The 14767-nt window shown below is 32.3% G+C and overlaps 1 protein-coding gene across 4 annotated transcripts; it reads right to left on the reverse strand.

Annotated features, from left to right (window-relative positions):
- Nucleotides 1–2724: 2724 nt before the first annotated feature.
- On the reverse strand, nt 2725–9598 carry LOC107760396 (ADP-ribosylation factor GTPase-activating protein AGD5). 4 transcript variants are annotated; one of them, XM_075229822.1, is made up of 13 exons: nt 9376–9598; nt 7399–7457; nt 7133–7223; nt 6543–6597; nt 6364–6454; nt 6105–6234; nt 5574–5657; nt 5225–5305; nt 5019–5130; nt 4677–4858; nt 4073–4204; nt 3930–3988; nt 2725–3066 (listed from the first exon to the last, which is right to left on the reverse strand). In XM_075229822.1, the coding sequence occupies exons 1-13, from the start codon at nt 9424–9426 to the stop codon at nt 2916–2918; spliced, it is 1278 nt and encodes a 425-aa protein (XP_075085923.1). In that variant the 5' UTR covers nt 9427–9598; the 3' UTR covers nt 2725–2915. The 4 variants fall into 4 exon arrangements, with proteins under 4 accessions (XP_075085923.1, XP_075085922.1, XP_075085925.1 ...); XM_075229821.1 differs by having other exon boundaries at nt 5019–5148; nt 9376–9596; XM_075229824.1 differs by lacking the exon at nt 5574–5657.
- Between the last annotated feature and the right edge of the window lie 5169 nt (nt 9599–14767).

The following is a 14767-nucleotide window of genomic DNA, read 5'->3' on the forward strand; positions in this document are numbered from 1 at the left end:
TTAGCTAAATACATAGGGAGACCCTTAAAGTTGCCACGATTATTTTTAGACACTTCTAATTGAACACATAAAGTAAACCCAAAGTGTACCATCAACACTGAAATGGTTGATGGCATGACTTGCACCTGTATAATGCTCATTGTCCTTTACTAATGTTCTAGGAATATGTTCGACAAATAAATATAAGTTCATACACACTTTCATCTCTAAATTACTCTATTTTTACTTTAAAAATCTATTAGTGGTTCATTTTTTTTTAGCAAACTACATCCAGGAATATCAAGCTAAAGAGTATTCTACACGATGCAACTTAGACTATCAACTATGTCAGCAAAATATATTTGATTGATAGACTTTGGCCTATTATAGGGGGAAAAAAGCCTTCTTAAAGTATCTAAATGAAAAATTGTATGTATTCAGCCTAGCTTATTCCTGATTTGACGGAAGTTGATCGTTTAACTAATTCAAATGGAAATATAAAGGCTAAATTACTTGTGATGAACTACTATTAACTTAACAACTAAAGTATCATCTTTAATGATTAAAAAGCTTATTAAAATCTCAGACTGACTTAGCAAAAACTTGTTATTCAGACTTGTTATAAGCTGAAGTTTCCTTTTCCTCTTGTCAATCAAATTATTAACCATAACTTGGGAAATAATTTGTGTTGGGTAATTACTTTTTCATTGGCTCCAGATCTCAAGATGTGGTAAGTTCAAACAGAAATTTGCAGAATAGTGACTCTTCACTCCATGCTAAATCCATCAATTTCCTGAAATTTGACGAGAATCTGGGGCGGAGCTAGAGTGACTGGAACAAGTTCCGCTGAACCTAGTAGTTTTGGTTCAGACTTTGTATTTGTTTAAAAAATTCGTTGAATATGTATAAATTATTCAACGAGTCTGAGTCGTTGAATAATCTCGAACCCATAAACTTGAAATCCTGACTCCGTCTCTGAGTCGAGAATACCACATTATACTTTGAAACAAGCATTTGCTTTATATGTGCTTTGACGAGGAACTTGCAACCTTCAAAACCATGTACGTACAATACAAGAAAGCTACATTTCTGGTGTGAATATTATTATTACACTCTTTGCTACAAAATTACAAAATCTTATCTTTAAATTGTTTGGATTACAGTTATGGCCGGTGGTGAGACTAAACAGCCGTCATCTACAATGTGGTGTTGAATTGTGTCTTTTCTTACTATCTCCTTCAAAATTGCATACAATTTACTCTCTTTTATTATCCTTTTAAATGAGTAGTGGTGACAATTCAACATATTTTCCTCATTTTCTCTACTTATAATTTTTTTTTTTACATCCAATTGGATTCCAACCAATCATATCATTAAGAATAAAATAAAAATACTATGATTAAAAAGTTAACAAAAGAGAATCGTGTCATTCATTTTAATGTTATTGCTTGTTTATGAGGATAAGCAAAGAGCAGCCCGGTACACTAAGCTTCCGCTATGTGCGGGATCCGGGGAAGCCGGACCACAAAGGTCTATCATACACAATCTTACCCTGCATTTCTGCAAGAGACTGTTTCCACGGCTCGTACCCGTGATTGGTCATATGGCAGCAACTTCATGAGGATGTTTTCATTTAATAAAATAAATTATATATGTCATGAAGATCTTAAACCAACTCTGATATTCAAGTGCAAAGGTTTTTTAAAAAAGAAATAAAAAAAAACAGAAGTAGATATGAGATGCCATTGATGAATAGGCTTTAGATAAGATGAGAAAAGACAAGTGATTAGCTCAAGCAAGATATACATAAATATTAGGTCAAAACGTTACTCATTAATTTAATGAAATTAGTTAACTTAATAATGATGGGAACACCTTAGTCCAAAATTGACCCGACAAATGTTGGGAACTGATGACTTAACTTATTGTTAAAACGTTAGGACAACAAATTTCTATTACATTGGTGTTGATTATCGAGATAATATATATTAAAAAAAAGATGTTTGAGATTTGGTTGTCCAATAGTTTCTTCTCTCTACAAATTTTCAAGATTAATTAAATTTTTACCTAGCCGAAGAATGCTAAGTAATCAAATATTGGGTATAAGTCAAAGTTAATGTATTTTGCCGAACCCGTAAATCAAATGCTAGCTCCGCCCCTATTTACAATAAATTAGCTATCATCCGACGGAAAATACTTACCCACATGTGATGTTTATATCAAAAGAATTAAGACATACACATATATTTTCCACACACTTTTATCCCTTAACAATGATTAACTAATATGTATTTTCACCTTAAATTACACTTAACTTTGGTAAATGAAGTGGTTTGGTGTGACCACATAGTGTTAAGTATTTTCCGCCATCCATCGACGTAGAGAACCACAAACAATAACAACAACAACAACAACAACAACAACAACGACGACGACAACAACATACCCAGCATATTCCCACAAGTGCGTCTGGGGAGGGTAGTATATATGCAGACCTTACCCCTAGCATGTTTCCGGAAGACCTTCGGCCCAATAAAAGCAAAATCACACCAGTTATGACAAAGAACAACGGAAAGCGAAATAGTAACAACAACCAGAAAAAATAAAACCGAAGCAAAGGAAACATCAGGTAATAATAGCGATCTAGAAATAGGGAACACGAAGATAACACTAGTATTACAACAGTACAACGACGTGGAGAAACACGTTTTCAATTTATCTAATATATGATAAAATTCTACCATGTATAATAAAAGAACAACTTGCTATAACATGGATCAAACAATAATTGATGGTACATAGTTTAGGTCCCTATTATGCTTAACACCTCCAAGAAAAAATGGGAGAAGTTTTTGTGGAACTGCCTGCTCTAACATTTACAATATTTGCAGATTCTAAATAAATGGAAAAGCGATATTAATTAATCCGGTGATAATTTATCGTCTTGATAACATTTCAGGCGTTAACGATGAGAAATCATAATGGTATCCTGATTGCATTGGAACAACTGAAACTGCTGGCAAAGGTCTAATAGCTCCTGTTGCTGTTATTCCATTCATTGGAGCAACTGGCATTGCAGAAAACATGCTGCAAATTTGAAAAAACAACAGGTTATTACCTCGTCGTATAGCTAAGTTAGCTATACGACGATATTAATGGTCCATATTTAAGTTTTATGAAACCCCTGGATCTTGTTAGATCTTTCCTATAATGAGCTGAATTAACTCTATTCAGATAATTCAAACAATTTCACATAGTTGCTTTTTGCATATAAGCTCTTTGGTACAAACATAGTAGGAGCACATGCTAGTATTACCCTGACGAAGCCGGACGATTTCACTGGAAAATCAATATTAAACAGGAAATTATTTTATGTTTGTGAGAGATTAAGTACATAAGCACAAATCTTTCCGAATGTGAGATCCTAGGCAAGGTTGAAAGCCTAGCGGCAGTAAATACAGTCGAATTTCTCTGTATCAGCCATCCTCTATAATAACACTTCATTATAACGATCAAATATTTTTGGAGCCAATTTGTCATGTTATTTTAATATATGTTCTCTATAACATTAAAGCTGAAAATTTTAGAATTATTAAATTGTTGGCCAATTTAAGTACTACATACTTAACAACTTGTTTGGATTGTTGTTACGTCTTCTCCTCTTCCCTTTCTAGTTTCTAACACTCCTCCCCCCCAAAAAAAAATCACAGTACAACATTGGCTGAAGTAGTGTTTGTTTGATAGTTAATAGAATTTTTTCTTGTTAAGGTTATTAGGTTGTTTTTTATGGTAGCGCGTTTCAACTCGCACATAAAACTTAACCTTTGTACAACAGCCAAGAACCAAAATTTCACCAAATGAGTTAGCCTAATAAGGGAAAATTTACACGGCCTCGACAAAGAGTAAGCGCGGTATGAACACCTTGGAAACCTAGATATTGCTTCGAGTACCTGGGATTTCGAGCATAGGCTGAAGACATAGATGCGTGTAAATGTTGAGCGCTTCCCATCTGAATGAAAAAAGTTGGAGATAAAAGTAAGAGAGAATTCTTGATTTAGGATTTAAAAAAACTTATTATATTCAATAGGCCGACCTGCTTAGTTCCATGGACCTGATAAAAGAGCTGGTTCCCATTTGAAGCTTGATGCATGGTTTGCGGACCACCAAAATGCTTTATCGGAGTAGGCACGAGAGGAGACTGTTGTGAACCTAGTGACTTTTGTTGCTGCAAATGGATAGAAGTATGATCATCAGTGCGGGATTACATGAATATGATCGCTAAAGAGAAATCATGCAGAAAAAAGGGTAAAGCGCTAAAAAGAAAACACATTCAACCATATTATCTGCAAATTTTGACAGACTTGCACCATCTTATGAAATCAATCAGTGGAGTGAGCTACCCTTATTCAAGGGAAGTCAATTGATACCCCTTCGCCGAAAAATTACAATATGTAAATAGGTTTATTTTTTATTATTATTGTATATATACTGTATGCTGATTGGTGAATCCCCTTGACTTCTTCGTGTGTTTACTTCTTTATATTCTGACCAGCTTTAGTGAAAATACTGGCTGAAATCAACACTAGAGAATCAATGTTTACCACCTCTTAAGTGGACTTTACTAAAGCTACTTACTAATTATGATTGTTACAACTGACAGATTTTGCATTTCTAACTGAAAATGTTAAAGGAAGCACCTCGCCGAAGAGATCCACCATATCATTCTTCACATTTTTCAAGGGGATTTCTGAGACTGAGACAGGTTGGGTATTCCATCGAAAATCTTTAATCAGTTCCTCAATTCCAGCATCAAATTTGCTCTTGTTTTCTATAGCAGCAGAACTGGCGTTCTGCTCGATTACTTCTTTTGCTTCCGCCGCTGCAAATTTTGGAGACAAAGTCAGTGGTGAAAGATTCAGACATCTACCATCAACAATTCTAGTCAAGCTATTAAATAGAAATAAATTCCGACGAATTAGCAACAGAGCATAGTTACTTCCACTTTACTCCACATAAATATTGTAGATAGAGGAACATACGCTGGATAGCACAGTTGGTGCTAGCTGTTGATACAGTTGGGGAGAAACTTGCTTCTGGCTTTGCTTTTGCGACTTGAGAGATTGACGGTACTACATTCTGAAGAACCTTTTGCTGGGGATCAGGAGAAACCTGTTAACCATATCCAAACATCAAATTATGAAGAGAAAGTAAAAAACTTTTAGATATTCAGACAGCCAGGTGTTACATTAGCTATTTGCTTCGCTTCTTCCACAACGGCTACTGGTTTTGCATTCTGAACAACTTTTGGCTTAGGATCAGCGGCAATCTGTTCAGAACATTGAACAACAAATATTTTTATCAACTCATACAAGATATAAGGACTCCAAAAAGATTCTAAAAATCCATCTAAATGTGCAGTTAGAGAGTAAAAAAAAGCATCACATCCAACTTTATGGGTTTGTTGCAAATCCTCTAAAGGGTCTTCATACCCGAACAATCTTTATCGACAATATTAACATTGCAAAATTTAATTCTTATTTTAGCTAGTGAAGTTCTATATCACAACTTTAGATATTCAGACAGCCAGGGGTTACATTAGTTTTTCTCTTTGCTTCTTCCGCAGCGGCTACCAGTTTTGCATTCTGAACAAAAACTTCTGGCTTAGGATCAGGGGCAATCTGTTCAGAACATTGAACAACAAAATTTATATCTACTGATACAATATATAAGGAATCTAAAAAGATTCTAGAAGATCATCTAAATGTGCAGATAAACGACTCAGAAACACAGAAAAAAACATCACATCCAACTTAAAGGATTTAATGCAAATCCTTTAAAGGGCCTTCATACCCAAACAATCTCTCCTAAATTGACAATATTAACCTTGCAATATTTAACTCTTATTTTAACTAGTAAAAGTTCCATATCATAATTATTCATAAGCACCAACATAATTTACTTCTTGAAATTATATCTTGTAGCCAACCTGTATTTCATCAATGCAGTAGCTACAAAATGAAGGAAGCAGTGGATACGACCTGTAACATGCACTGGAATAAAATGCATCTAAATACTTCGAGCGAATATAGACCAATCAAACAAATCAACAGAAATGTTGTATTTACCTGCTTCGGTAATTCAGGCGGTGCAAGATTGACTCTCTTCCTCATATCAAGCACTTGATTATGTTCTCCTCTCGCACGAGGAGATGCTTTCACATTCCCGTTTCGTGGTATCCATCTTTTCTCCACATATCTAGTAGATTTGCAGCGGTTAATAAAGTTGATCTTGAAGTGGAATATTTCCAAATTCAGGTGAAGAAACTTATGACTTGATAACAATAATAGTAAGAAAATTGCGGAACAGTCAACTATGATATCATACTTTGATCGGATAAAATTTTCAATACCAACTCTGCCGGATTTGGGTGGCAGCTCGGCTTCCCAGTAGCTATTTGATATCTGATTTCCCATTGCTAAATGAAGGAAGAAATCAAGTTATTGAAGGAGAATAAAAGACTGCTGATAATAATTAAGAGCCAGAGGAAAACATGGTTTGCTCACTTTGAATAAATGCAACTTGCTCCGGAAGCCAGGTGTCCAATGTGGCAGATCGTACCTGCATCGCGGTAATGCATAAGTTCCACCGGAAGGTTATGAGAAAACCTATGTTGCACGGACTCTCCAAAATGTTGCGGCACCAGTGTTGGATCCTCCAACAATGTACTACTTTTGGAGGATCCGACACATATACGACAATATTTTCGAAGAATCCGAGCAACATAGGAGAAAACTTCTAGCATATTAAGTATCCAAAATCAACAAATGAATTGGACGTCATTATGCTAATGAACAGACATGGAGAAGTTAAATGTAGTTGTTTGCGAAGATGATCAGTAGTAATGAGATAGCACCATTAATCACCATTCTAACCTATGTTGTTCAGATTCTCCAAATATGTTGTTGCATCCGTATCGAATCCTCCAAAAATGTACTATTTTTGGAGGATTCGACACACAGCCAACGATATTTTTGTAGAGTCTGAGCAACACAGATTCTAACACGTAGAAGTGACAAGATGAAAGCAAGTTGGAGCAGACAATATGTAAAAGTTAAAGACGGAAAAATGAAGAACTAGAACTGTGAAACCAAACCTTTGATATATGTACTCCAAGACTCCTGTGAACACCCGAACAGTGTAAGCATATGAAGATTCCCAAGTTCACACTAGCCCATCTTGGACCTCTACATGAAATAAATAGTCAATATAATGGAGAGCAACATAAACGGTGTTTAACTGAGTTATTACTTTTTGATCTTTCAATTTCTAAATTTTTTTAATGAACAAAGGAAGCACATTTTCCTTCACTTTCATTTCTAGTCCACATTAAACTATAGATAGTGATGCTCATTGACATACCTGCTTTTGCAGTCGGCACATTCTCGATTCTCTGGTAATTTGAGTAGTCCCTCAAGTATCTGCAACAAGGATACAAGAAAAGAAGAATCATTCTATAAGCTTAATGGAAAAAATATTTAGAAACTGCTAGCTTCAGAAAGGGGGAGAATGAACTACTTCAAACTGAATATATGTTGCATGTTTTCTCTGCAATACAACATCAATAATAACTACTATGCCTCGATTCCCAACTTTCTAGGGTCAGCTTGATCATGTTTCCTCTTTGATACCTTGTGGAAAATCTACTTTCAAAGTAACAGTTCAATTCTCAAAGAAGCAAGTGACACCATACAAATAACAGTGCAACTTTTCTTGTTTCTTGCGACTTCTATTCACATTGTGATTAAATTTTTAAGTGAATTAGACAGATTACTTACTGATAATTCAAATAAAAAGGTTCATCCAGAGTAATTCTATGACGACCAACCTTTTCTTGTTAACGACTCAGTAAACAAATCTCATAGTTCACGTAGGACGAAAAAATGATCACTAAAGAAATGGAAGGCAGAAAAGAGACGACAATCCGAAAATGATTGAACCTCCATTTGCACCTAACACTGCTATGGTTAAACAAGTAAAGAAAATCTCCAATGACCTTCTCAACATATACAGTTGCTAAGTTGCTCGGACTCTTCATTTTTGGTACCGTACCCGAGTCTGAGCAACTTAGTACAGTTGTGTACAGCCACAACATACCAATTTGATACTGTAACATTTATTGGTGAGAGCACCAAACTCGACATGAATCACAAGTCAGAAGTAGGAGCTAATTAACATTAAATAGTTTGAATTATCTCATTAAATCTCCAAGAACTTATATAGTTAGTGATTTTTTTTTTAATTTCATTGCTAAAGCCTAAAATGAAAAAGAACCCAAAATTCTAAAATTTATATTTTTGGTTTGGACAGAGAAGTTAGTCTATCATGTCTAACCAACCTCAGACATATCAAATGAATAAGATCTGTATTAATCAATATCAGTTGAAATACAGGTTGGACACATACGTATGGCAGTCTGTCAATGAAAAGTCAAATAGTAATAGTTCTCTATTTTTGCACACAAGCAAGTGAATATTCTCCAAACAAAATAAGTAGTAAATAAGAATAATTATGAACAAACAGTCAACACCCAACAAAGCTCACATTTTTTTTTTCTTTTTTTTTAAATGAGAATTTCATTCAGAAGCTGTTTAATTGAAACCCCATCAAAATTTAAGCAAGAAAGTGAATTTGGTAATACCATACACCCGAAAGTCCTTTTTTTTTTGTTTGAACTTACATAATCCAAGAATCACCATCAACCCCAGAAACAAAAAATACCAAGAACAATGATGTGTTATAAGCTAGTTCTATCAAATTAAGAATTAAATTTAGAAGAAGGAAGAAGAAGAAAGAAGAATAATTAACCCAAATAGTCGTCCACCTAATCTTTTAAACTAAAAATAGCCGGTAAATGTATAATATATATGTATTATTCATGTATAATGTATGTATCAATATATAATTTATGTATACCGGCTAGAAAAAGTAAACAGTAAATCTGACCGACTATTTGTGTAACAATCTCATTAACTAAGAAAAACTTGTTTATGAAGAAAAATAACTTTGGAAACTTGTGATCTTAAACGCGCCTAACGATTTTTATGGCTAGGTACATCTTTTCTTTTTTCAGAATTTCATAGAAAAGTTGTTTAATTGAAACCCCATCAAAAATTAAGCGAGATAATGTCTTTTGTACATAATTCAAGAATCAAACAACCCCAGAAACAAAAAACACCAAGAACAATACTGAGTCATGAACATACTTATATGCTCTATTAAACTATGGATTATAATTTACTTGACAAATCTAAATTTGGGTTAATTCTGACGAAAAATATTCTTAAAACATAAAACAAAACCAAATTTAAAGGGAATTAAGGAAGCTAAAGAAAGTACCTTCATATGTTTAGCATTAAGCTCCTTTGAAACTCTTGCTTTTTCATTCATAGTGGAATTCCAAAAAAGCTATAATTAAAACTCTCTTTACTTTATTTATTTCTAATATTGGAGATATATATATGAACTGGTAGGAGAGAATCTATGCCAAACTGGACGTGAAGATGAAAGAGAGAAAGGAGAAAGTAGAGAAGAAGAAAATTTGAAAGTAGAGTTGTTTCTTTTTTTATGAATAATAATATATAGGAGAAGAAAATTTTATTTATTTCGGCTTTGTTTGGATTGTTGCGTGTATTCCCGCGTGGAAGAGGCCGTCATTGGTAGTTATTCTTAGTTGGAATTTCCATGCATAAGCTAACACTTTTTCTATTTTTCTTAGTGGAGGTGGGACCAGAAAAAGTGACGTCTTTTCATTATAAGATTTATTTTTAAGACAGAAACTATTAAGTGAAATTAATACTTCTCTAAAATAATAATGTCTGACATACGCATAAACACATATTTTTCCCAATATAAGAAGAAAACTAATTTGTGTAATTTTAAAAGGAAGTAACTGTTAGGAAAATGGAGATACAACAATTGTCTAATTTCAAAAGGAAATATTAACTATTAGGAAACTTGAGATAGAATAATTAAATCTAGAAAGACTTGTTACATTATGGAAGGAGTGGACCGACGAGTATGGTTCGAGTAAAACGGACAGACTTCTAGGCTGGCAAGTTTCTAAAGAAGGAGTGTGCATGTCACCTTATGCAAATCCCACATTGAAATGGGAGATCAAAGTGAAGAGCTTTATAAGGCATAACACAAGTTCACATGGTACTCGAACTTTTCAAGCTCGTTGTGGCATAGTCCGAAAGATAAATTTATACGGGCCTAGGTCCAAAGCGGACAATATGTGCCATGAGCTTGGGTCGTGATAAATATGGTATCAGAGCCTGAAAGCCCATGGCGGAGGGTGGGTCGAGTAGGATTGACATGCTTGTAGGCTGACAAGCTTCTGAAGAATGGGTGCACATGTCACCTTAAGCAAATCTCGCATAGGAATATGAGAGAGTTTTGTAAGGTACAACATAATTTGTATAGTACGCGTACTTTTGGGGCTCAATGTGGCATAATCCGAAAGACAAATCTGTACAGGCCTAAGTTCAAAGCAAACAATATATGCCATGAGTTTGGATTGTGACAGTTATGTGATTCTTTGTTTCTTGTCAATGCATTTAAGCGTTTGGACATAAGAATTGTAAAATTCCAAAATAGGGGAAAAAAATTTTCAAGTGAAAATGATATTTGAAATATAGAGTTATGTTTGGACATGAATATAATTTTGGGTTGTTTTTGAAGTTTTGTGAGTGATTTGAGTGAAAATTTTGAAAAATAGTTTTTTGGAGTTTTTTAAATTTTCGAAAATTTTTAAAATGCATCTTCAAGTGAAAATTAAAAATTTTATGAACAAACGCTGATTTCGAAAAAAGTGAAACTTTTTTGAAAAAAATGAAAAAATTTGCAATTTAAGTGAACTTTGCAATTTAAGTTATCGCGATCGAGTTCCTTGTACAATGGTAAATGGTTTTGCATTTTTTTTTAATTCATTTATAAGAGAATTATACAATGGTTGATGCAAGCTGTACAACAACTATTTACACTAAAGAATGAGCCAATCCTAAATATGATAGGAACCAGTGATGTATCAACATGATAGTAAATGATTATTACATTTATTATGGAATTATTATGTGATGAATAATAATACGTAAACTATTATGTAGATATTGTAAAATCAAAGTCAATAATTAACTTTATTGTAGTAATATTAATACATGTATTCCACATTCTAATACAATAATTCTCGCATCACATTCATGATCTAAGACAAGTATTTTTCTTTTTTATTTTCTTCTCAAAATATGCTTAAAACAGCTAAAAATAGATCTTATGGAAAATAATACAATTGTATTATGACTATTATGGGAAGAACAGAAAAACAAAACGTCTTGTAATGTAAAAGAAGGTTCCAGCAAAGGGATTAGGTTGATTTCTTAGTTTATGCTCCATAATTAATAGTGTCAACAAATGCGTGATGACAAAATAATAATTGAAATCTAAATCATGTTTCATTTGATTAGAGAGTATTCACCGATTATTAAGAAGGAACAAAGAGAAAAAATATAAAACGCACCTAATCATACTTTTTGAATTAAGAAATGGTGCCTAGACCATATGCCTAATGTGACTCTTTAATACGTAAAATCATTGGATTTCTTTTCTTAATTATTAGATTTTGATGTTTCAACATCCCAATAAATCTATTTCTTATCTTTTATTAGTTTATTATTTTAAAAAAAGAATTAAAAATTCTTAATTATTAGTTAGTAAACACTTTCTCTATTTTAAAAAAAAAAAAAATTATAAATCCCTGTGTTTATAGATATTTTTCTTTCTTTTTCTCTTGTGGCCAAGTCTGCAGATACCCCAGCTTTCCTTTAAAGATAATTATTTTTTAATAGTATTAGATATTCTTCTTTTTTTTCTTCTCGTAGTTGCCCATGCCCTTGAAGATAATTAATTATATTCTAATATCGTTACAATAATAGACATTAATGCCAAAAAATTCTATTGACTCAAACAAACAGAAACTCGACTTGAACTTCTGATAGTGGGATGAATGACCAATCATCCCATGCTAGTCTAGTTCGACTCGAACTTCTGTCGGGTCAAACTTAGCAGCAGAATGCAATTAAGACAAGAGGTATATTTACCACAAATCTTGGAAATTCTGTTTACCTTGAAAAAACGGATAACAATTAAACTCTTATGTGATTTTAAAAATACGTGAATTAATTCAGTACAAACTATAAATCGCGTTACCACAAATCTTGGAAATTCCATCTTCAAAACAAACAAAAGTTGTTAGTTACTAACAGGGAAGCTCCACAACCGCATATCTAGCTCAAAAATGACCTCATACATAAATTCTAAGAAAATCCAACTTCAAACAAACAGAAACTCTTGTTCACAGAAAGCTTCACAAGAGCATACCTATCTTCAAAATACCCTCAATTACAAATACGAAAAGCGGATCTTTACTCAACTAGCGAGCCCGATTCACTGTTTAAATTTTTTAACCGGTATACACATATTATATTATACATCCGTAAAAAATAAAGAGCAGAGACATCTAACAAGCCACGAAACACCCCAAGGTTCCAAAAAAGAAGCAAAATTATCCAGATTCGAAAATAGAAAAAATGACACTGTATAGTCGTTCTCAAAATAAAAAAAAAAAAAAAAATATATATATATATATATATATATATATATATATATATATATATATATATATATATATGGACTTCAAGTATATTAATTCTTCAAAATATATTAGCAATAATAGTAGTTTTTGCACGCAAGCAAGTGAAAATTCTCCAAATAAAACAGCCAATAAAAATAATTATGAACAAAAACATTGAATACCCAACAAAGCTCACATCTTTTCTTCTTTTTTTATCAGAATTTTATTCAGAAGCTGTTTAATTGAAACCCCATCAAAATTTAAGCAAGAAAGTGAATTTGGTAATACTATAAACCCGAAAGTCCTTTTTTTTGGTTTGAACTTACATAATCCAAGAATCACAATCAACCCCAGAAACAGAAAATACCAAGAATACTGATGTGTTATAATCTAGTTCTATCAAATTAAGAATTAAATTTAGAATGAGAAGAAGAATTAACCCGAGTAGTCGTCCATCTAATCTCTTAAACTAAAAATAGCCGGTGAATGTATAATATATGAATTATTCATGCATAACATATGCATAACTGTGTATAATCGATATATAATTTATGTATACCGGCTAAAAAAAGTAAATAGTGAATCTGACCGGCTATTTGTGTAACAATCCCGGAGAATAAGAAAAACTTGTGTGTCTGAGAAAAAAATACTGCTCCATCCCTCCGTTTCAATTTATGTGGCATCGTGAAGTTTGATTGGACACAACATTTAAGAATAATGACCTTTGAAAACTTGTGGTCTCAAACAAGCCTTTAAGATTTTTGTTGCTATATAAAAAGGTTACATCTTTTCTTTTTTCAGAATTTCATAGAAAAGTTGTTTAGTTGAAACCCCATTAAAAATTAAGCAAGATAGTGTCTTTTGCACATAATTCAAGAATCAATCAACCCCACAAACAAAAAATACCAAGAACAATACTGAGTCATGAGCATGCTTATATATCTATATATGCTCTATTAACGTATGGATTACAATTTACTTGACAAATCCAAACTTGGGTTATATAATTCTGAGGAGAAATACTCTTGCAACATAAAACAAAGTCAAATTTAAAGGGAAGGAAAAGCTATAGAAAAATACCTTCATATGTTTAGCATTAAGCTCCTTTGAAACTCTGGCTTTTTCATTCATAGTGGAATTCCCAAAAGCTATAATTAAAACTCCCTTTAATAATAATAATAATAATAATAATAATAATAAGAAAATCTTATATTTCGGCTTTGTTTTGGATTGTTGCGTGTATTCCCGCGTGGTAGAGGCCGTCATTGGTAGTTATTCTTAGTTGGAATTTCCATGCATAAGCTAACTCTTTTTCTATTTTTCCTAGTGGAGTTGGGACCAGAAAAAGTGACAACACTATATAAAATTTATTTTAAAAATTTATAATTTAAGACTAAATTATTAAATGAAATTAATATTTCTCTAAAATAATGTCTTGCATACGCATAAAGACATATATACGTGGGAAAGAAGACTAATTTGTCTAATTTTAAAAGGAAGTATTCCCTCTCTTTCAATTTATTTGATTTTTTTCGTAGTATGAGGGTCAAATTGAGTAATTATTTTTTAATGAAAATTCAGATATAAGCTTTTTAAATTTTTAAAATAAAATTTACATATTTAGAAACTACATAAAAATTACTATAAGTCACAATAGTTAATAATTTAAAATATTTAAAAGTATTTAAAAAATATGATTAAAGAAAAATTATTTGACTCCTCAAATAATAATAGTTTTTTTAAAAAAAAAAATTGAGAAAGTAATTGTTAGGAAAATGGAGATAGAATATATGTCTAATGTTCAAAAGGAAAAATAACTATTAGGAAAATTGAGATAGAATAATTAAATCTAGAAAGACTTGTTACACTATAGAAATTTGGAGTTTGTGTTATTTAGACTTATTAGAAATGGTATAAGGAGGTTGTATATAAAATTTGAAGTCATTTAATGGAGATTTGGACTGATTTTGAATAGAATTACAACTGAAAATCGTGGAAGAAGTTCATCTACAGACGCTTGTATAAAAGTATATAATAGTGTATATATAAGACATACAATAATATACATCATTATACAAAAACTGACTTCATCTTCTTCCT

This window comes from Nicotiana tabacum, chromosome 14, assembly GCF_000715075.1.
Source record: "Nicotiana tabacum cultivar K326 chromosome 14, ASM71507v2, whole genome shotgun sequence".
In the NCBI taxonomy this organism is placed as follows: Eukaryota; Viridiplantae; Streptophyta; class Magnoliopsida; order Solanales; family Solanaceae; genus Nicotiana; species Nicotiana tabacum.

Bases quoted from the DNA above. Each gene is read 5' to 3' on its own strand.
- LOC107760396 (XM_075229821.1), bottom strand. From the start codon at position 9,426: ATGAATGAAAAAGCAAGAGTTTCAAAGGAGCTTAATGCTAAACATATG. The intron at 5,658-6,104 runs GTAAATACAACA...TGTTCTGAACAG, and splicing joins CGCCTGAATTACCGAAGCAG to ATTGCCCCTGATCCTAAGCC. The intron at 4,205-4,676 runs GTGCTTCCTTTA...ATCCATTTGCAG, and splicing joins TGGTGGATCTCTTCGGCGAG to CAACAAAAGTCACTAGGTTC.